The sequence below is a fragment of the Brachyhypopomus gauderio genome, chromosome 1 (genome assembly GCF_052324685.1).
Source record: "Brachyhypopomus gauderio isolate BG-103 chromosome 1, BGAUD_0.2, whole genome shotgun sequence".
Lineage (NCBI taxonomy): Eukaryota > Metazoa > Chordata > Actinopteri > Gymnotiformes > Hypopomidae > Brachyhypopomus > Brachyhypopomus gauderio.
The window spans coordinates 49718779-49741324 of NC_135211.1; the positions used below are offsets into that span (position 1 = coordinate 49718779).

General features: G+C 42.8%; 2 protein-coding genes and 1 long non-coding RNA gene across 3 annotated transcripts in view; 1 reads left to right on the plus strand and 2 right to left on the minus strand.

Moving 5' to 3' along the window:
* Window positions 1-246: 246 nt before the first annotated feature.
* LOC143523931 (uncharacterized) lies at window positions 247-15044 on the minus strand. The gene is made up of 5 exons (XM_077018245.1): window positions 14847-15044; window positions 13968-14471; window positions 13419-13543; window positions 1902-2002; window positions 247-762 (listed from the first exon to the last, which is right to left on the minus strand). Exons 1-5 carry the CDS (start codon window positions 15007-15009, stop codon window positions 612-614), a joined length of 1044 nt encoding a protein of 347 aa, XP_076874360.1. The 5' UTR covers window positions 15010-15044; the 3' UTR covers window positions 247-611.
* LOC143524490 (uncharacterized) lies at window positions 11991-12936 on the plus strand. The gene is made up of 2 exons (XR_013133481.1): window positions 11991-12358; window positions 12658-12936. It is a non-coding gene; the product is annotated as an uncharacterized LOC143524490 (long non-coding RNA).
* A 749-nt stretch (window positions 15045-15793) lies between the features above and the next one.
* LOC143509664 (uncharacterized) overlaps window positions 15794-22546 on the minus strand; it is a 7791-nt gene continuing 1038 nt past the window's right edge. The window contains exons 2-10 of the mRNA XM_076998535.1: window positions 22258-22452; window positions 22007-22152; window positions 21770-21876; window positions 21548-21686; window positions 20712-20976; window positions 19825-20046; window positions 19603-19742; window positions 19301-19407; window positions 15794-17952 (exon numbers count right to left, since the gene is read on the minus strand). Of these exons, the coding sequence (XP_076854650.1) occupies window positions 17808-17952; window positions 19301-19407; window positions 19603-19742; window positions 19825-20046; window positions 20712-20976; window positions 21548-21686; window positions 21770-21876; window positions 22007-22152; window positions 22258-22452 (1466 nt within the window). The 3' untranslated portion in view covers window positions 15794-17807. The remainder of the gene's footprint in view (window positions 17953-19300; window positions 19408-19602; window positions 19743-19824; window positions 20047-20711; window positions 20977-21547; window positions 21687-21769; window positions 21877-22006; window positions 22153-22257; window positions 22453-22546) is intronic.

The window sequence follows — 22546 nt, forward strand, 5'->3', positions numbered from 1 at the left end:
TATTGGTGGCTGGTACTGCGCTGTGGCTACTCGCATGTCCTCCTTCTCTTTCTTTCTCGATTCACACACTTATCCTTTCTCTCTACTTACCCCTCCCCTCTCATGTTATTCCAGTGCTCACTAGCTAAACAAGATACAGGTGGCGAGGACAACAGACAACGAATGGCTAAAGAGGGGCGGTCATGTGACATTGTGTATATAATTTTATTTATTTAATTCAAAATGTCTGCAGTAATCAAACAGGAATTTCCGACCAACAATTCCAAGACGGCAAATAATTTGAGGAGTCGGTAACGGATAGAATTCCATTTCCACCACCAGGGAGCGCCATTTACTACATGTTTAAAATATGCAGCTCATGCAATATCAGTTGTGCAGTCATTACACATGCTGGGAGAATTATGGAACTGAAGCACCTCAAAGTTTTAGAACTATGTTGACAATGTTTTACATTTTATCAAAAGATTTTATCATTCAGCAGAAACAAAACCAACAATAGAAAAACATTACAAAGTGAATCAAACGTTTCCACAAGATTCTTGATACACACCCCGATGTATAAAGAACAATTTTGCAAAATTTCAAACTCAGTTACTGTCATTCACTCTGACTCAGTTTAACGTTTTCTCACAGATTCCATGCACATTCATTCCACAGGGATAATCACACCAGGTGAAGACACTGTAATTAGAAAATGTGCATGCAGTTACAACACAGTGCTCACTGCCTTGATAGTGATTTGGTTCATTGCTCCACCAGAACCTGAAAGCATAAAAGTGCCCTTGAAATTCACACCTTACAATGCAGACAAAAATCAAATGTCAATCACATTATTATTATTAGAGGAGATATGGTAATTCTATGAATCAAACTGTCCTAACCAGTTTGGAGGGCCTAACTGTACTAAAGTCTGAGCTGTAATTGGAGAAAGGCACGCACACACATGTATTTCTGTATTTATATGTGTATATGTATTTCACATATGGGTTCAGAATTATGCTCAGTCGCCACTCCATTGTTGACTGACCTGTCTGGGCCGTAGGTGAACTGCAGGGGGTTAATTGACTCCAGCATGATATTATTATTGTGTACTTGGTTTTCTATCAATTTCATACCATTAATACAAATGGAAGGTCATCATTTCAGTTTACCACTCTTGCTTTTTTTGAGGCAGGAATAAAAGTGGAGTATATAAAACAGTGAGGAATGGTCTCTTGGGTGAGTGATCTGTTGACTCTGTGTGTGTGTGTGTGTGTGTGTGTGTGTGTGTGTGTGTGTGTGTGTGTGTGTGTGTGTGTGTGCACTCCTGCCAACTGCAAAGCACATGTTTCAGTGCCTTTGGTAGTACGCCATCTGTTCCTGCTACCTTCTGTGAGTAAACTTTCTGCAGAGCCTTGATAACCAAATACTGTGTTACCTGAAGGCTGCAATCCTCTACCCAGATGGTGATCGTGTCACTACTCGTAATGTGAAACATTATGATGTTATAATCTGCATAGAATGAATTCAGTCTATCTGGGACTGTGCTGTAAGTGCCCATAATAGTAGACTAATTGCCCCAGTAGCCTGCCACATGCTACAGTTATCACTGCATTAGTAGTCAGCTTTGATTTTTTTATTGAATCATTTATGAGGAACAGGTGAAGTATGGAATTCCATTTCCACCAGCAGAGGGCAGCATTTACCGTTTAAAAAATATTGAGCTCATGCATTTTGAGTAACAGTGACTGAAAGTCAGCACAATGACGGAATGTTACATTTGTACGTTGTGCTGGACTTTTTAGGCTTATTTGATCCAAAGACCATAAATTCAAGCCCGGTCTTGTATCATTAGCAATAACTGCTCAGGTGCATTAAAATGATGCATGAGAGGACTTTGGATCACTAACATGGTCACTTACCCAGTGGTTAGTACTTTGTTGTCCACCCATTTCCAGGTGTTATCTAATTCATTCAAACCGATCCAAGCTTCAGTGTGGGAAAAGATGTTAGTGATGAACTCCTGTGAAATAAGATAAGATAATCCTTTATAAATCCTGCAATGGGGAAATTTGCAGGTATGGTAAAATGGTAACATACACACAATGGTAACACACACCCACCCACAGAAGCCTGGGACCTTGATGGCCCTGCATAGTATTTTGGATGTTTGGAGGAGGCGCACGAGACGTTGTCCCACGTGTGGACTCTGTCTGTGTCCACGTGTGCTCATGGTTGTGTGTACACTGCCGTGTGTGTTCATCTTAGTCATTCATGTCACCTGTCTCTTCTGGTTAAAGTTATGTGTTGCACATGTGTCTGGTTTGTGTACGTCTGTCCTTGTCTTGTGTTCTTTGTGTTTATGATATAGCAATATTAAAGTGGGTTATTTATAACTGCAACAGTAATCAATGGAAGCAATGATGTGATACACTCTTTTATGTCATGTTGCCCCCTCTAGGCTCTGCTGACCATAATTCTGTCCTGTTGGCTCCGTCTTATAAACCGGTGGCTAAGAGGGCAGAGAAGTCTGTGAAGTCTGTTAAAGTGTGGTCAGAAAGTGCCATTGAAAATCTTAGAGGCTGTTTTGAATGTACTTCTTGGGATGTACTCTTAAACCCTGAAGACAGTATTAGTGATCAGGTAGATATAGTGTCATCATATATTGCCTTCTGTGTTGATTGTAACATCCCCTCCAAATGCATAACCATATTTCCCAATAACAAGCCTTGGATCACAAAAGATTTAAAAATTATCATAAAGAAGAAAAAAGAAATATTTTATACAAGCACAGAACTTGAGAAAAAAGAGGTTAATAAAGAAGTCAAAGCTGCTATCAGACGTGTAAAGCTAGCTTACAAAAACAAAATTGAACATACATTTAAATTAGGGAATCTTCATTCTGCTTGGCAAGGAATAAAGAACATGGCATCAGTAAACTCATCTGGAGTCCCTGTCAGAAGAGTTTTAGTTGAGGGAGTTACTGAAGATTGTTTGCCTGATTCATTTAACTCATTTTTTACTAGGTTTGAAAGGGATATTCCAGGTAAATTAGATTGGGAGGCTAACATGGGGCAAGGTTTTAGTTCTAGGCAACCTCTTAATCCTAATCTTAATATTAATGTTGATATTGTCACACCTGGCTCCGCCCCCCCTCCCTGTCTGTGTAGCCTGGCTCCTCCTCCTCTAGTCTTTTCGGTTTCTGTTTAGTTCCGCCTCTGTTTTTGTCATTGGATTCAGCTGTCACTTGTTGTGTGTTCGTTTGGGTTTGTATTTATTCTTTGTGTTCCAGGTATTCGGTGTGGGTCAATGTTTCATTTCATATGTATGTTTGAGAGTCTTGTTTCAGGTCGTAGATATAGGGTTGGATCTTGCGTGTGCTTCTGTTCTGTTTGTTTCACTCTACGTCTTGCATGTACTTCGGTTTGTATGTTTGAATCCGTTCTCCTTGTTAAAGTCTGCTGTGTGTACTTCGTTCTAGTTTAAGTGTGTAAGGTGATTCAGTGTTATCTTGTCCTTATGTTGTAATCAAGCTGTGTGTTATTCTGAGAGTCTGTGTTCAGTGTAGTAGTCGATGTGTTCAGTGTTTCCAGGTTTAGAGTGTATAGTATGTATTATGGTCTTCGTTTCTGTTTGTTCTGCTTAGGTCTCGTGTTTAGTCCCGGTGTCTTTGTATAGCCTCTCGTCGTATGTTGTGGTTCTTTGTGTATGATCATCTTTCTCGTATACTTCACATAAATCTAGTTGTATGAGTTACCTTGAGTATGTGTCGTGTTCCTATCTGATTAGTCTGTAGTCATTGTGTTTGTGTTTTGCCATGCCACGCAAGAGTAGAGTTATCCGTGTGGGCGCTTTCCGGTTAGCCAGTATGGCAACCTCTAACAGCCTTGAGTCCTGCTCTCTAGCGCCAGTGCGTCCGCCCCCTAGTCATGGTACCACCCCACCGTTACAGATTGACCCACCAAGTCAGGACGCAGCGAGAGAGCATAAGGTGGAGGTCCTCGCTTTTCCTAGGGACCTGCATGAACGGATAAAACGAGGAGAACCATTTGAACTGCCTTCGGAGATTAGTCCTCCACATGAGTTTAATGGGGAAGGCCCTCTGGAAGGTTTTATTTACCAGAGCAGATTGTTTTTTGACTGTTTGCTCGGCCCACAACCTCCCGAATTTCTTAAGGTTAGATACCTGCTACAATACCTGGAGGGGAAGGCCCTACAATGGGCCGATCTCCTAATGTCACGGAGAGCCCATGAGATGGAGACTTTGGATGGGTTTTTTGGAATGCTTAGAGCTCGCTTTGGCAAGTATAATGCAGAACATTGGACACACGATTGGTCCGACCCAGAGGTTGTAGCAGCCCGTAGGGCTGAACAGTACCTCAGAGCGATGCCAGCCGCCCAGCCTGCGCCAGCCGCCCAGCCTAAGCCTACGCCAGCCGCCCAGCCTACGCCTACGCCAGCCGCCCAGCCTACGCCTACGCCAGCCGCCCAGCCTACGCCTACGCCAGCCGCCCAGGAGCAGTCCGAGAGCGTACCCGAGGTCCAGGAGCGGTCCGAGAGCGTACCCGAGGTCCAGGAGCGGTCCGAGAGCGTACCCGAGGTCCAGGAGCGGTCCGAGAGCGTACCCGAGGTCCAGGAGCGGTCCGAGAGCGAACCCGAGGGTCCTGCCTGCGAGTTCGAGGTCCCGGAGGGCCCTGTCAGCGAGTTCGAGGTCCCGGAGGGCCCTGTCAGCGAGTTCGAGACCCCGGAGGGCCCTGTCAGCGAGTTCGAGGCCCCGGAGGGCCCTGTCAGCGAGTTCGAGGCCCAGGAGGGGCCTGTCTGTGCGTTTGAGGCCCAGGAGAGGCCTGTCTGTGCGTTTAAGGCCCAGGAGAGGCCTGTCTGTGAGCGTGAGGCCCAGGAGAGGCCTGTTTATGAGTGTGGAGCCCAGGAGAGGTTGGCGAGTGTGCCGCAGGCCCAGGAGGGGTCTGCACCTGTTCCCTTGCCCCGCAGGAAGTCTGAGCCATCGCCGCCGGCGCCTGTTCCCGCTGCCCGGAGGGGGTCGACGCCGGCGCTTGTTCCCGCCATCCAGAGGCGGTCGCCGCCGTTGTCGCCACCTGTTCCCGCTGCTGGGAGGTGGTTGTCGCTGCCCATTCCGGTGTCCTGCGAGGGGTCTTTGCCTGACCCTCAGACTGCTCAGTTTGCGCCAGGACCTACGCAGCCCATTCCCCCTACCCAGACACAGGGACTGCTGGGAACAGCCACCCAAGGGGACTACGTCCATGACACAGGGGTTAACATAACCCCCAAGATGTGGGAACTCCTGGGACACATGGCCCACATGAAACTTTTGTTCTGGACTCCTGTCCCTGAATATGTGTTTGTGCCAGTTCCCGTGACCTCATACCGTTCCTCTGTCATCCCTGTACCCATGTATGTTTCAGGTTCATGTGTTTTTGTACCCTGTATGGTTCCGGTTCCTTGTCAGTGTGTTCAGCTCGTTCCTGTTCATGTGTCTGTTGTTTTTCGTATACTCACCTCTGTGTTCTCCTGTTCCTCTGATCCGGTGCTTTCCCCCAGGTCTACTACTGTATTCCCCTCTTCTCCCTCTGTTCGTTTGGCTGGTTCCTCATCCACTCCCATTCACACACCCGGCACTGCTTCCGTTTCCACAGCCTCGTCATCTGGAGTGCCTCCAGTGGGTTCCGGTTTGTTCCCTGCCTCTAGGTCACTTGGACGTGTGCCATCCTGTGACGTGCCTACAGTAACCCGTATTCCGCTTCCTTTCCCTGACCCTGTGTCCCCTGCCTCTTCCGTGTCCTCTATGTTCAGTTCTGGTTTTGGGTTTTCACCTGCATCTGCTTCTGGTCCTGCCCCCGTGTCTCCTGTCTTGTTCCCAGGTTTCCGTGTTGTTCGTCCTGGTTTTGCTCCTATGCCTGCGTGACTTGTTTTGTTGTCTGGTGTTCCGAGCGCCCCGGAGTGGCGCCTTAGAGGGGGGGTTCTGTCACACCTGGCTCCGCCCCCCCTCCCTGTCTGTGTAGCCTGGCTCCTCCTCCTCTAGTCTTTTCGGTTTCTGTTTAGTTCCGCCTCTGTTTTTGTCATTGGATTCAGCTGTCACTTGTTGTGTGTTCGTTTGGGTTTGTATTTATTCTTTGTGTTCCAGGTATTCGGTGTGGGTCAATGTTTCATTTCATATGTATGTTTGAGAGTCTTGTTTCAGGTCGTAGATATAGGGTTGGATCTTGCGTGTGCTTCTGTTCTGTTTGTTTCACTCTACGTCTTGCATGTACTTCGGTTTGTATGTTTGAATCCGTTCTCCTTGTTAAAGTCTGCTGTGTGTACTTCGTTCTAGTTTAAGTGTGTAAGGTGATTCAGTGTTATCTTGTCCTTATGTTGTAATCAAGCTGTGTGTTATTCTGAGAGTCTGTGTTCAGTGTAGTAGTCGATGTGTTCAGTGTTTCCAGGTTTAGAGTGTATAGTATGTATTATGGTCTTCGTTTCTGTTTGTTCTGCTTAGGTCTCGTGTTTAGTCCCGGTGTCTTTGTATAGCCTCTCGTCGTATGTTGTGGTTCTTTGTGTATGATCATCTTTCTCGTATACTTCACATAAATCTAGTTGTATGAGTTACCTTGAGTATGTGTCGTGTTCCTATCTGATTAGTCTGTAGTCATTGTGTTTGTGTTTTGCCATGCCACGCAAGAGTAGAGTTATCCGTGTGGGCGCTTTCCGGTTAGCCAGTATGGCAACCTCTAACAGCCTTGAGTCCTGCTCTCTAGCGCCAGTGCGTCCGCCCCCTAGTCATGGTACCACCCCACCGTTACAGATATAGCTAGTGTTTCCCAGTGTTTCAAATCTATAAACGTAAATAAAGCAGCAGGCCCAGATGGAATTTGTGGTCGGACATTAAGATATTGTGCAAATCAACTGGCAGTTGTATTCCAACAATTATTTCAACTTTCCCTGACCAGTGGTATCGTTCCCCAGACATGGAAACACTCCACAGTAGTTCCAGTTCCTAAAGTACCTCGTCCTAAGGTTATGGGAGATTTTCGCCCAATAGCTCTTACCTCGTTAGTAATGAAATCATTGGAAAAGATTGTTAAATCTCATATTCTTAAAGTTACTACAGATAATTTAGATCCCCTACAGTTTGCATATCGACCCGGAAGGGGAGTAGATGATTCGAAATTATTTTTGCTGGAGGTACTTCATAGGCATCTTGAAGGACCTAAGACGAGAGCAAGAATTCTATTTGTGGACTTTTCTTCTGCATTTAATACTTTACAGCCTTTTTTTTAGCTGAGAAACTTTTATATTCTTTTAGATTAGAGTATGGGCTGATATGTTGGATTATGGACTTCTTGACCAAGAGGTCACAGAGGGTACCTCTCAGACATTATGTATACTTCTACTGGTTCACCTCAAGGGTGCGTATTGTCCCCGTTACTATTCATCCTATACACTGATATCTGTAGAAGTGGTCATGAAAATCAGTACATTATAAAATTTGCATATGATACAGTTCTGTTGTCTCTGCTCTCTGGTGAATATCAGGATCATGGTCCAGCTTTGCAGGAGTTTATAAATTGGTGTGAACGTTCATACCTAGTGATGAATGTCTCGAAAACCAAGGAGATGATTATTGATTTTTCTAAGTTGCCACCTGTGAATTCTGATACCTATATAAACGGACGAGCAGTAGAGAAAGTTAGCACTTACAAATACTTGGGGACAATTCTTGATGATAAATTAAAATTCGAAGACAACACAGAGACTATTTTAAAAAAAGGTCAGCAACGTATGTATTTTCTTAGGAAGCTTAAGTCCTTTTCCGTTGATACATCTGTGTTGTTTACATTTTATTGTTCTTTTATTGAGAGTGTTGTTTATTTTTCTTTTATCTGTTGGTTCCAGTCTCTGAGCTTAAAAAATAGGAAACGGTTGCAGTATTTAGTATCTACATGTTCAAAAATTGTCGGACTCCCACTTAGACCTTTGAGTGCATTGCACAAACAGCTAACACTGAAGAAAGGTCGGTCTATTATTAATGATCCTTCACATGCTCTTCATCATGAGTTTGAACTTTTGCCTCATGGCCATAGGTATCGTTGTCTTAGATGTCGGACTGTTCGGCGGAGAGTAACCTTTGTTCCTGAAGCCATTAGATTACTAAATGAACACTGATATTTATCTTTGGATCAGGGCCGGCGCCACGGGGGGGGGGCGAATGGGGGCGTCGCCCCCTCAGGCGAGGTGTCCCGCCCCCTCAATGTAAAAAATAAGACCCATTTATTTTACAACAATCGCTACATGGTGCCCCCTCGGCCGCTCGACAATCGTTACACGCACCCCCCCCCCCCCCCCCCCCCCCCCCGCTCAACAACTTACGTTCGCACCCCCGAAATTTTCTGACGCCCCCTCACTGTATATGTTCTGGCGCCGGCCCTGCTTTGGATATTAGACTCCTTGCTTGTGATTGGTATTCATGATGGTTGTCTGTCTTGTGATGTTGTGCCCAATATTAATTACCCCCTTGGGGATAAATAAAGTGATTCAATTCAATTCAATTCAATTCAATTTACTAGATAGCTCAACAAGAAGCACACTTACATCTCAGTGCAACAATCAATCACCGAACCTAGTGCTCGTGACAGTATCATATAATCGAGCACAGATCACTTGCTCATGTATATCACATCTTGCCCGATAAAACGTTTAAGTTTGCTCTTGACTCTGCAACCTGCTTCGTCCTTCATATTGTTACACCATAGCTGATAAAAGACCTCTATATGTAATGTCATGTTTTGTTGTTTCTTATATTAACAATAATAATAGGCTACAGCAGCCTGAAACATAGGGAGAGGCAGACCCAAGTGCCGTATAAAGCAGGCAGGAAATAAAGCCAGTAAACCCAAAACTGTGTGCACACGAAAACATGCACACAGGGAAACATAAAAACGAAACTTAAAGGATGCGGAATAAACTCAACGCGTGAAAACGAAACTAAAAAGGACGCAGAAAATTCGACGTGCAAAATAAACAAAACCGTGAACACACGGGAGAGAAAATAACAAAGACAACGAAAAGAACGCGGAATAACTTCAACGCGTGAAAATGGAACTAAGGACGCCAGGAGAAGAGTGGCAGCAGGCGAATGCCGCAACAAAACAAAACCCTTCCCAAAATAAAAGAGTAGCCGATAGGAAGAGAGATAGCTGGAGGAAAACTTGAGATGAGCCAGTAAGAGGCGCAGGAGATAGAGACTCGAATAAGTAATAGGCAAGTGAGAGAGATTAAGGTGGCGAGACACCTTACAACGAAATGCAACACCAGAGAAAGCGGAGAAGGACTGATACGTACAGGTGTTACACCAGATTCTGTGACCATCGAGTTTTGTGACCACAGTGACAATCATGAATGGGATGTACAGGTGAGCCTTTTAACTGGGGTCACCAATTCTGACGGCAGCCATCAGAATATGTGACCCCAATGAATCTCCAGGTAACAGTAGTACACCGTGACCCCACAATAACAGAAAACAATGAAAAAATAACCCTAACCTTTTATTAGTCTATATTTAAGCATTTTATCCAAATGTTTAGAATTACCATTTGTAATGACAGCATCTTACAGAACTTGCTTACGATGAAGCTTGCTATTTTCGTGTAAAAAGATGTAACGAAACATTCTTGTTTAAGTACATTTATATAATTAAGAGAAGATAAAATGTAAATGATCTGTCATCTTTTGGCTGGTGGACACCAACAAAACGAGTAAAGAAACGCATCAGCGTAGCATTCGTAAAGCGCTGGTGCCTGTGAACAGAAACTATGAAATAGCGCCCTCTGTGGTCACAAAACTCGATGGTCACAGAATCTGGTGTAACACCGGCATGACCAAAATGAAACAGCAACGATCCGTCTACACAAGCTTCCCTAAGAAGCCATGGCAAGAGGTGAAACGGATCATTGCTGATTACGCTGATTCAGTCTAGGACTGACTCGGGTGCCTCTTGTGGAGGTAGAAGGCGTGGCATCCAAGCCAGCCCTGACATAGCCTCCATAATTATTGGCACCCCTAGTTAAAATGTGTTACAAGCCTTAAAATAAAGGAAATTTATTGCAGAAGAATAATCTCACTCTGAAACAATTTAGAAAAACTTCAACTCAAGTGGAAAAAAAGAGAAAATATCCTGACTAAGAAATAATTATATCCCATAAAATTACCTGTTCCACAATTATTGGCACTGAACAATTTCTTGGAAATAAATGTATTTAATAAATTGGATCAAAGTATCTAGGATACTTTAATTAGTAATTCATCACTTACTGTTTCACCTGGGGTATAAATCTTGCATTACAGAGAGGTCTATTTCTCTTACTCACTCTTAATGTCACATTATGGCCCCCGACCCCTCCTTTTGGGCGTGTGTTTACGTTGTCTGCGTCTACTTGTCTGCGTCTGTGGATCTCCGTGTGTGCGGTTACGTCTTGTGATAATTCGTCTCACCTGTGGCTCGTCTCGTCATCACGTGGGGTTTATGTGGTTTGTCTACTTAATGTGCGTTTGCGCAGTGTCCTGTGCTCGTCGTGTGAGTCAAGTGTCCGTTCATGTTAAACGTTATCTGTGCGCTGTCTGCGCTCATCAATTGTAGGCTATAATAAAGTGACGTTGTTGGTCGAAACCAGCGGACTCGTGCCTCGTCCGTCTCCCTGTGCCCAGCGTCACACTTAAAACATGGGAAAGATAAGAGAACACACTACTCAAGTAAGGCAGATGTGTGTCGACCATAATTCAGGCAATGGCTACAAAACAATAGCCACTCACCTGCACTTTTGGCAACAAACACTCTTAAGTGGGTCTAAGGTAACACCAAAGATGAGTACACAGAAAAACACCTCATGTCCAGTGTGAAGTATGGGGGAGGATCAGTGATGCTGTGGGCCTGTTTCTCCTCCAAGGGATGATGATGACCTGGGATCATGAACTCTTTAAAATATCAGGACATTTTGAATCAGAATCTGGTGGCCTCTGCCCGAAAGCTGAAGATGAGTCATCACTGGGTCTTTCAGCAAGATAATGACCCTAAACATGTGGCCAAATTTACTCAAAAATGGTTCACAAGGCACAGAATCAGGCTCCTCTCATGGCCATCTCAGTCCCCAGACCTCTACCCAATAGATCAGGGGTAATCAATTAAATCCTTCTGCGGTCCATTTTTGGCAGATAGCTCAGACCTTAGGTCCTGGAGAATGAAAGTTGTTGAGCGGGGGGGGGGGCAACGTAACACTCAAATGGGTGAACGTCATGGACGTAGTTTTGATTTCAAAAGTGGGGGGGGCATGGATTTTCGTCGCTATTTAAATATTTGGTTTTAACCGTAAAAACTGGGGGGGACCAAAGCCGGCTTTTGAAAAAGTCCCCCCCCCCCCAAATTACGTCCATGGTGAACGTAACACTCGTCTGAAAATAAATTCTCCGGTTTAAAATATAGTCTCCCGTTAAAATTTTTTTGGCATTTGGGTCCGTATCCAGTTAATCAGGAATGTGATTGGGTCCGGACAGGACGGCGTTCGGGTCCGGATCCGGACCGCGGTCCGCCATTTGGTGATACCTGCAATAGATCATCTGTGGGGTGAGTTGAAGAGGGGAGTACAGAGGAGAGGACCCAGGACTCTGGACCATTTAGAGAGGTTGTGTAAGAGGAATAGTCACAGACCCCTCTTTCTGTATTCTCGTATCTGGTGAAGAGTTATAGGAGAATATTAATGGCGCATTTCCACTAGGGCCTGCTTGGCGCGGTACGGTTCGATTCGCGACGGTTTGTGAGTGTTTCCATTAGTACCAGTACCCTGTGAACCGGCCCCTTTGGGTACTTTTTTCGTACCGACTCGCTTGAGGTTCTAACCGTTCCGAAGCGGTACAGTTCTGTGACGTGGAGGAACAGCATGACACTGATTGGCCAGGGAGTGTCGTCACAGGTTGCGTCAGGAGAGCGACTCCTCCGCTATGCTATGGACTCCTCAGCTATTTTTAAAACCCAAGGAGCGAAGTCTGTTCCCTGGTCAAACGCCGAGGTACAAACCTTTCTGTTAATAATCAGCGATCAAAAAATCCAGGGCGAACTGGACGGGGCCACTAGAAATGTAAAGGTTTTTAGCGAGGTTTCCGCGCTAATGGCCACTCATGGCTACCAGCGGTCCGTTCAGCAGTGCCGGTCGGTCCAAGCTAAAAAAGCTTAACGCGATTACCGGGCGGTGAAGGACCATAACGGATGCAGCGGAGCAAACCGCAAAGACTGGAAATGGTTCCAGCAAATGGATGTCATATACGGTCACCGGCCAGCCAGTAACGGAAGAGAAAACGTGCTGGACATTGTCGGTGCTGGAGGCCACGGAGAATGGTGAGTGTATTGTGATTTCACAGTTTTACTACTAGGCTCGTAAAAGATGTAATATGAACGTAATATGAACGCATCTATTGTAAACGCAGGAATTTAGAGCTGTGTTTGTAGTTAATGTTACCACCACAGTCACTACTGTACAATAGCTAGCTCTTAGCCTTGCTAGTTGCTAGTTAGCTGTAGCCATAAACACAGCATGAGCAGCGATGACGTGCTACACATTTTGTGCAGTTACGCTATATTGTTGTTGCTTTCACGGGAATGCTTGTGTTTAATATTTGTTATTTTTTACGTTCAAGATTCCCCTTCCACTGACGAGGCGAGCGGAGTTGGCGGAAAATGTTTCCTTCAACCGGGCTTTCCTCGGGGTGCTTGGCGAACTTGTGAACACCATGCGAGACAGACGCCAGTAAAAGCACACAAAATGTTGCTTGTAGTACTATAAATATTTATTTCATATAAAGCTATACGTATATATTTGCTTTTTGCACTTTTTTAAAACTATAACTATATTATTTACATATGTTGTACTTTAAATATCTATATTTCATAATAAAGTTTGATTTCATTTGATTGTATGACTGATGCTTTTTATGCAGGGTGTGTTCAGCCTGTTTGAGTAATACCAAATTATTATCAATAATTAGAGCAACCACATACAATAATGAAGATAAAGATAAATAAGATACAATAATGCTATGTGTTAAGGGGCGTCGACCGGTGTTGTGGTCGTATACAAATGATGTCACGACACTACAACCCGCGCGCCAACAGCGACTCCACCCACATTGGGGTGGTTCACCATTGTAATGGAAACACAACGCGACCGTACCGTTCCGTTGCGAATCGACCCGTACCGAACCGTACCGCGCCAAGCAGGCCCTAGTGGAAATGCGCCATAAGTGCTGTCTTGTTGGTAAAAGGAGGTGCCAATAATTGTTTCACACATTATTTAATTCAAAATATTTTTTAATGTGTGATTTTTTCCCACCAAATAATGGCACTTGAATTAAAGTTTAGATTTGTCACTCTCTCTCTCAAACACACACAATCTTCTCACCTGTTCCTCTCTGCTGTTTATGATCACCAGGTCTGCTCTTCTGTCTGTACAGAACTTTCTGCTCTCACTCCAGCTCTTCTTCTCATTAGAGATGCAGTACAAACTGGAGTTGAAATAATTCCATCCTTGTGCATTACATTTCCACAAAAAGAAACACATATACATAAATATACTAAATCATAGTAAATCTGTGTTATGAGGGCTTCTGTTTCTTGACATATTTTTGACCTGTCAACAATGGTCTCAATTTCCAATGCATTGTCACTTCTTTATTCATGTTATGCTACATTTATTTAAAGGGAACTTTATAGTTCGTTCAGGTTGTTCCTGTTCTTTAGGCGAATTTCTTTCTTTACAGTCTTAAGCTGAACATAACGCACCATTGATTTTAATAAGCATCACAAAGTGTATAAAAAATCTCTTTTTCATAACATAATAAATAGCTAATAATAAATAGCTTAGGCTGAACAAATATTATATGTAGACTTATTCCTGTTGTAGTATGTATTCATTGTGCAGGATCTCTGTAGTTCATATTTATTCACTTACCCAGTACTGAAAGTCCTGTGTGCAGTACAACATTATCCATCAGTAACTGGTCTCTCTCTACAGTCAAGTTGTTGTTACTGGTTTGTAACTGGTCTCTCTCTACAGTCAAGTTGTTGTTACTCGTTCGTAACTGGTCTCTCTCTACAGTCAAGTTGTTGTTACTGGTTCGTAACTGGTCTCTCTCTACAGTCAAGTTGTTGTTACTGGTCTGTAACTGGTCTCTCTCTACAGTCAGGTTATTGTAACTGGTGTGTAACTGGTCTCTCTCTTTAGTCAGGTTACTGTAACTGGTCTGTAACTGGTCTCTCACTATAGTCAGGTTGTTGTTACTGGTCTGTAGCTGGTCTCTCTCTATAGTCAGGTTGTTGTTTCTGGTCTGTATCTGGTCTCTCTCTGCAGTGAACTTGACCCACATCACTATGATGACAGTCAGCAGGAGAACACACAGCAGCCCCAGACACACTGCAGTCAGTCTGGAACATCTGCTCACTGCTGTGTCTCCTCCTATAGTGAGGAATCAACACACAGAAATATGGTTTAGTCTTTTTTATATGTACATTTTTATCTGTCCATCTTTATACCAGTGTCTTTTTGTCTTTATCCTTAGCGTAATCACTCTTTACACTTTTACAACCTTGTCAGGACAAACACATTAGCTTTAGACTTAGCACTCTTTATCCATAATCAATACATTTGGTTACATTATTACACTGAAACACTGTGTCCTTTAATTCCATTTCTAACTTTTCCTTAACATCAGCTAGTTTAATTAGGCCAACATAATTATTTAACTGAAACATAATTTTGGATATGTTCTGTATGTTAACTAATTTCTGAGTTCTCAGATAAAGAAGCTCTCAAAGAAAAGTCCCCACGTACCTGTTTGTTTGGTTTGTGGCTTGCTTGTATCCGTTACTGGTGTTTTGAGGTCATGACCTTTAACATCATCTGCACTCTCATAAATATCCACCACCATTTCCACTCTTTCTCCTCTCTTGAGCTTCTCATCAAAGCTCATCTCAGCAGCAACACCCTGAGACATCGTTAATCTACAACAGACTCTCAAAACTTGTGACCGTTTGCTTGTACCTGGGCTAATTTGAAACAACGTTACTGCTGTGGAACTCAATAGGAATAGGAAGTCCCTATTGTAATGCCACCAAATTAGGAAGTTACCAAACCATATCTGAATAATTGGTGTTCCTGAAATCACTATACCTGTGCCTGAGTATATATACAGTGCCTTGCAAAAGTAATACACACTTTTCAGATTTTTATTTATCAACTATTTTAACACAGTGTTTCTTTGTGTTGGTCCAACATACAAAATCAAAAAAAAAAAAAAACATTGGTGGGTGTAATGTGAAATAATGTGGAAATGTCTTACGTGCACTTACATACCACAGTTTAGTCTGATCTGGTAAAGGTCACCAAATTACTTGTCTGTTTTGAAAATGACTGCGACCACGGACTTGTGTTAACGGGCCGCCCAATGCAGGATGGGTTCCCTTTTGAGTCTTGGTCCTCCCGAGGTTTCTTCCTAATCCCCACCCTATAGGGAGATTTTCCTCGCCACTGTCGCCTTTGGCTTGCTCATTAGGGATCTGGACCCATACGATTGTAAAGCTGCTTTGTGACAACGTGTGTTGTGAAAAGCGCTATATAAATAAATTTGACTTTGACTTTGAAAGACTTGCCTTAACAATTACAGGCCATAATTAATTTGAATTATAAATCTGAATGCTCAACCCTCTAATATCTAAAGTCAGTTTGCAAACATTAGTGTAACAGTGAGGACAAGGCACGACCAAGACAGAGCATTAATTTTTAAAACAAGGTTTATTTAACAAATGAGACAACACCGAACAAAAGGGATGAGATCAGACAACGTTGAACAAAAAACATGACACACACAGACATGACGCACATATAAACACACAGACATTAACAACATATAGTGAGGAAAATAAGTATTTGAACACCCTGCAACTACGTTCTCCCACTTAGAAATCATGGAGGGTTCTGAAATTTTCATCTTAGGGATGTCCCCTGTGAGAGACATAATCTAAAAAAAAAATCAAGGGGGAACTGATCCTGCGATGGAGTGATTTTAATGGAGTGATTTTAATATTCCAGTGTGCACAACTGTTGACTACATGGGCTATAGTGATGATGAACTATGACCACACTGTAGCCACTAGAGGGCAGCAGAACTGTTTATTTAAAAATATGCAGTAAAACGTGTTTTAGTTTTTAGTGTTACTGCTCGCTGCAAACTCCATTAGTTTCACTGACACAAAGGTCAGCAACAAGCACTTCCTGCACTGTGCATTGTGACTATCCTTTCCATCTGACTCGCCATTTGTAAGTTGGTTTCAGAAGCCTACTGGTAAAAGGGTACATTTATTTTTAGAATTTTGTTTCCTAAAATGTAAATTTGTCTTGCCCTTCTCAGCCACCAGCCCGGTCAACAGGGGGGGACAACCGGGTCTGTTGTCCCGGGCCCCAGGGCCAGGGGGGCCCATCAAAGAGCCCAGCAATTTATTTTTTATTTAAAGTCTATAATTTTTACTATAATCTTGAAATCTTTCATTAATATAAAATTCTGTACTCAAAATAAGCTAAATTGCTAAAATATATATGTTTTTTTTACCTATCTGCATATTTTCCATTAAGTGCATACACCCCCCGCCTCCCACTAAAAAATGGTTTGATCCAGCACCGACTGTAGCCGGCTGGTACCCGCACAACAGCGGGAAATACAGTGGTGGATAGTTAAATTAAATACAGAAATCTGGAGCGCAGTAAAGAGAGGAAAAACATTTACCCGACCAATTTTAATGTTGCATTGTGTTCCAGGTTTGAAAAGTGCTGGAATTTAGGATAAAGTACTTGAAAATGCTTGAAATTGTAACTGCTTCGTTTCACAACAAATATCTGTCTGACTGAACAGTTCTCTTGTATTATGTTAACAAATACAAGCCTCTTGTAATTCCAGGACGAAACATGAGAGAACGTGAAGTCGTGAAGATTGGGCGTTTTGAAAAGAAACAACCATTAATTAATGTGATTAAAAGCGAATTATTTCGAATCATTTCGAGTATATGTATAAATATTTAACTTAATTAAGTTTAACGTGCTGGGAAATATTGAAATGGACCTTTAAAGTGACGTACAAGTGCTTGAATTCCACTTTGTAAAGGTGTATGAACCCTGCAAATATGACTTTGTTCATTGCGCTGAAGCGCGGCGCGTGCGAAGTTACAAAATTCGAGATGTGCACGACCTCGCGAATCGACAGCGCGTGAGGCCCTCGCGCACGGGCGGTGCCACTGCGATTACGTCATTTTCGCCACACGGACCCTCGCGCCGCTCGCGACGCGTCAAGTATAAACCAGGCACATGAAACTTTCTTGTCCCGGGCCCCAGCAAGACTGTCAACGGGCCTGTCAGCCACCATTGTGAAGGGACTATATTGCTGTGTTTAACCAACAATTTTCACTCCAGTTAAAATGTTCTTAAGCATATGTACAATTAATTATTTGTGCAGAACAACTAATTAAGCTTTAAATAATTTGAAGGTACACGTTTTAAATAAGGTACACGTTCATATGCCTTTCAATCAGTTTTTTTATAGCTGTGTGCAAAAATCTTTGTGACATAATCACAAAATCATCACTTTGAATGGGAAATCCTTGAAAACATGACACAACAATGTGGAAAAAGAAGAAAAAAATAATATAAAATATTTTTTTATATAAAAATGTCATTCGAACACCACCTGCTGATAACGTTCTTTTAACGAACATGTCCAAGCCATACGGTGATTATACTTTAACATCAGGAGTGTATTTGCTTCTCACAAATCCATAAGTGTGATTCTTGGCAGTGTTTGTCATTCCACCCCCTCCCTGGTGTTGACCCAGTTACTGCGCAGTCCTGATCAGTCCATCCATCGGAATTGGGCTTTCCAGGTTCCCAGTACCTGAAAGACCGCAGATCAAATCAGCTCTTATGTTTTTTCATGTGTTTTCATGTAGTCTGTGTGTCCTACTCATGGACAGTGGGTGGTTTTCAGGTAACATACAGTTGTATTATTAAAATTCACGTTTAGTTCAAGGAATGAAATTAACAGCACAAACGTATCTGATCTGTAGAGATCAGCGTAACAGTGTGACTTCTCTTTCCTATTCTCTGTTCTCTATTCTCATCTAATTTCTCTTTCATACTAAGCAATTCTTGCATACTGCCTTTAAAAATTTTATTGTCTTTCTTTTTAAGGAAAATCCACTAGTTTAAAAGAGTGGAGCACAGAAAAGAAGGTTTAAGAGGGTGGAACATGTCACAGAAGGTTTACGAGGGTGGAACATGTCACAGAAGGTTTACGAGGGTGGAGCATGTCCTTGTGTAGCAGCTGTAGCTCTGACAGCTACTAAGTCGAGTGATGATTGGACAGCAAACATTTTAGGCATTAGTCATTTTCCTGCAGGGCTGGTCGTCTGTTTTACTTTCTTGTGAACTGGAAAGTCGATAAAATATTTAGCTTGAAAATCTTACAAAACTTTCTTACAGCATTCCCAGTCAGTGTGACTACTAACCAGCCCTGAACGTACTTACTGTTACGCCCGAGATGCAACGGTCTCAGGCTGGTGTGGGTCTAAGCGCTTGAAAAACTCACAGGCTTACATGAAACCTAACACTTATAGAAGTGTTGAAGTGAAGTGAAGTTGAAGTGACTGAAGCCTCACATTTAACAGATTTTTTCCTGCATCAAACCCTTGTTGCAAGGAGGTCTTCAATAAAATCATACCACAATATGTTCTATTTCCTGTATCTGTGTTAGCATGAACAGAACATGTGATTTATTGAGTCAGAGTTAATTTCAGTCCATTGTGGTCTTTTACCCAGTGGTCAGTGCTGTGATTCTGCTCTCATTCTCTTACCCAGTGGTCAGTGTTGTGATTCTGATCTCATTCTCTTACCCAGTGGTCAGTGCTGTGATTCTGCTCTCATTCTCTTACCCAGTGGTCAGTGTTGTGATTCTGCTCTCATTCTCTTACCCAGTGGTCAGTGCTGTGATTCTGCTCTCATTCTCTTACCCAGTGGTCAGTGCTGTGATTCTGCTCTCATTCTCTTACCCAGTGGTCAGTGTTGTGATTCTGATCTCATTCTCTTACCCAGTGGTCAGTGCTGTGATTCTGCTCTCATTCTCTTACCCAGTGGTCAGTGTTGTGATTCTGATATCATTCTCTTACCCAGTGGTCAGTGCTGTGATTCTGATCTCATTCTCTTACCCAGTGGTCAGTGCTGTGATTCTGCTCTCATTCTCTTACCCAGTGGTCAGTGCTGTGTCATCCACCCATTTCCACACCCCCTCTGTGTCACTGTCCGTCAGACCGATCCATGTGCGTGAATCTCTTCTAAACATCTCAATAAACTTCTGTTGAGGAATGAGAAAGCCATTGCTTAATAAATTTCATTTCCTCCTTTAAATGCTCCAAAATCTATCTATCTATCTATCTATCTATCTATCTATCTATCTATCTATCTATCTATCTATCTATCTATCTATCTATCTATCTATCTATCTATCTATCTCTCTCTCTCTCTCTCTCTCTCTCTCTCTCTCTCTCACCTGTTCCTCTCTGCTGTTTATGATCAACAAGTCTGCTCCTCTCTCTCTGCAGTCCTGTCTGCTCTCACTCCAGGTCTTCTTCTCAGCGGAGATGTAGTAGATACTGGAGCCGAGGCACGTCCATCCCTCTCTTGTTGCAGCTGTACGTCACACAGAAAGACCTGCTTCTACAGTTCCAAGCAGGATCTCACACTTCCCAGTACTTCAGAAACATGAACCTACCCTCATCACATACATCCTTCTGTCTTTGCAGTGCCTTAAACTTGCTCTGTAACTGGTCTTTCTCTACAGTCAGATTGTGATTACTGGTCTGTAACTGGTGTCTCTCTGCAGTGAACTTGACCCACAGCACTGTGATGGCAGTCAGCAGGAGAACACACAGCAGCACCAGACACACTGCAGTCAGTCTGGAACATCTGCTCCCTGCAGCATTGGCGTCTGAAACTAGAGAACAGTGAACATTATTGATAAAAACATGAGATGTTAAATTTGTCAGTAGCTGAGAAGGTGTTGCTAGTGCTGTGAGCCATTCAAGGTTAGCGTATGTGTTTGCGTTTACGGAAGATGGAGAGACTTAAAATATCTTGCAAATGTTTTCAAATACAAAACATGCTAAATTGAAGGATAAACATTTTGGAATTATGATTTGGAATTATTTCAAAAATCAAATAAATTTTTTACAGTTGTTTGGCCAAAGGGGAAAAAATTTGCTTATTATTTAGGCAAAACCATACCAAAGAGGACATTTTGATGAGAATAAACTAAAAAAAAAATGTCTTACTTAACTGACAAAACAGTAAGAGTACAAAAAGTAAAGAAAAAAGAGTAAAAAGAGTAAAATGTAAAGAAAATTTAACATATACCAAGTTTCTTGAGAACACTTGTATATTACTGGTGCATGAATTTACTTACTCATTACTTGTTAAGAGTTTGGACACAGATAGTCAGTATAAATTATTTCTGAAAAGTTTATTTTTCACAGTACATGTGGTAAAACAAGTGGAGAATGAGTACAAGTATGTTTATTAAACAGTCACAAGTCTCACACTGTTACACGGTGTAAACCAACTGCGATTGTGTGTGTGTGTTTGTGTGTGAGTATACTGCACCGGGAGGCTGTATGTGGATCCTGCCTGATCGGGTCATGTCTTCATATATAAACTTGCTGTCGTCTGGGTCGTGCCTGCTGGCAGTAGCTCCTGCGTTTGAGTATATAGACTGACTCATCTCGTCACCTTCTGTACTACTGACTTTAGCTCTGACGAAGTGCCCGTTCTGCATCGTGTGAAGGGTCTTGGTGTTAAACGCCTGTCCTGCCCTGATCTCTCTGACTCTGATCTCTCTGTGTCTCTGATAGAGGAAACAGAGAGGGGCCTTTTATTTGTGGCAATATGACGTTAAAGACAAGGAAGCTTGTGGTTAAGACCACAAGTTTCGTTTAACTTCTAAACCCTTCAGGTTTGGGTTATGGCTTCTGCTAACCTTCAAAGCTTTGAGCTCAGTGTCATAATTGAGATGTGTTCAGATTAAATCCCATTAACCAGGCTGATTACTCAATTGTACATTAAAAACGTTTAGAAAAACCTGAGACTAAATTGACTTACTACAGACTGGGCTTTTTTGTTACTCATGGCCAGCAGGGGGAAGTCATAAGCTTCTCAAACTGAAAGACAATATCTATCTTGTGCCTTCTGATCAAAGTCAAGGGCTGAATCCGAAAACCCGTCCTTCCCTCCTAGTATGCCAAAGCAGTACGAGATGACAGGTAGTATGTCCGAGGTTATGAAAACTGCCTTACCCATAGGCGGAGCCAAAGCAGGGGGCGGGGTAGCGCTGGAGCACAGTGCTAAATGTACTGGATTGAGTTAATTGTAATCAACACATAGAAAAACGTGGATTTTATCATTATCATGTAGCACTGTGACTGGTCAAGGACTCAGCGAACAATATTCCTTTCACATATTGAAGCAGATTTGGAATCACAGGGGTAATCAGCCCAGCCCTTTACTTTATCGGACCTGGCACACTGGTCATTGTCTCTGTTGGGTTCTCCTGGTAGCCAGTAACTGAAACAGAGAATCAGACTTTCTACAGTGTTTCTCAAAGGAACAAAGAGCAAGAGTCAGTAAATGCATTGTGAGCAGAGAACAATTCAGTAACCCCTTACCTAGTGGTCAGTGCAGTGCCGTCCACCCATTCCCAGGTGTTGTTCTTGTGTGGGTCAGTCAGACCAATCCAAACTATTATATTATTGCTCAGCATCTGCACAAAGCCCTGTAGAGGTGCAGCAACTGTGACCCATTCCCAGCAACCGACTGTACATTCACATTCCGCATATACTGTATAATGTCTTGACTTAAATAGTTGTTTCTTTGTTAGTTAATTATTTAATTCTCTCTCTCACCTGTTCCCCTCTGCTGTTTATGATCACCAGGTCTGCTCCTCTCTCTCTGCAGAACTGTCTGCTCTCACTCCAGGTCTTCCTCTCAGTAGAGACGTAGTAAAGACTCGAGTTGAAATACGACCATCCTGGCTCGTTAATGTCTCTCTCTGGTCATACAGTTTGGAAGCCATGCATAAACAGTCAATTCTCATATAAGCCAAAATTGCATACGGATCCCTCACCCACTAATCAATCACTCACTATTCACTCACCCAGATCTGAAAACATCATCAGGAATCTCGCTCTCTCATTCTGTAGCTGGTCTCTCTCTATAGTCAGGTTATAGTTACTGGTCTGTAACTGGTCTCTCTCTGCAGTGAACTTGACCCACATCACTATGATGACAGTCAGCAGGAGAACACACAGCAGCATCAGACACACTGCAGTCAGTCTGCAACATCTGCTCCCTGTAACAAGCAACATAAACTTACCACAAATGAACATCCTCTGTGACACTGATGTCATAATTAAACTTACCACAAATGAACATCCTCTGTGACA

Coding starts and splice junctions, on each gene's coding strand:
- LOC143523931 (XM_077018245.1), bottom strand. CDS start 15,009: ATGTCTCAGGGTGTTGCTGCTGAGATGAGCTTTGATGAGAAGCTCAAG. Junction 13,544..13,967: donor CACAGGACTTTCAGTACTGG/GTAAGTGAATAA, acceptor GTAATGCACAAG/GATGGAATTATTTCAACTCC. Junction 763..1,901: donor AACAAAGTACTAACCACTGG/GTAAGTGACCAT, acceptor TTATGCTTTCAG/GTTCTGGTGGAGCAATGAAC.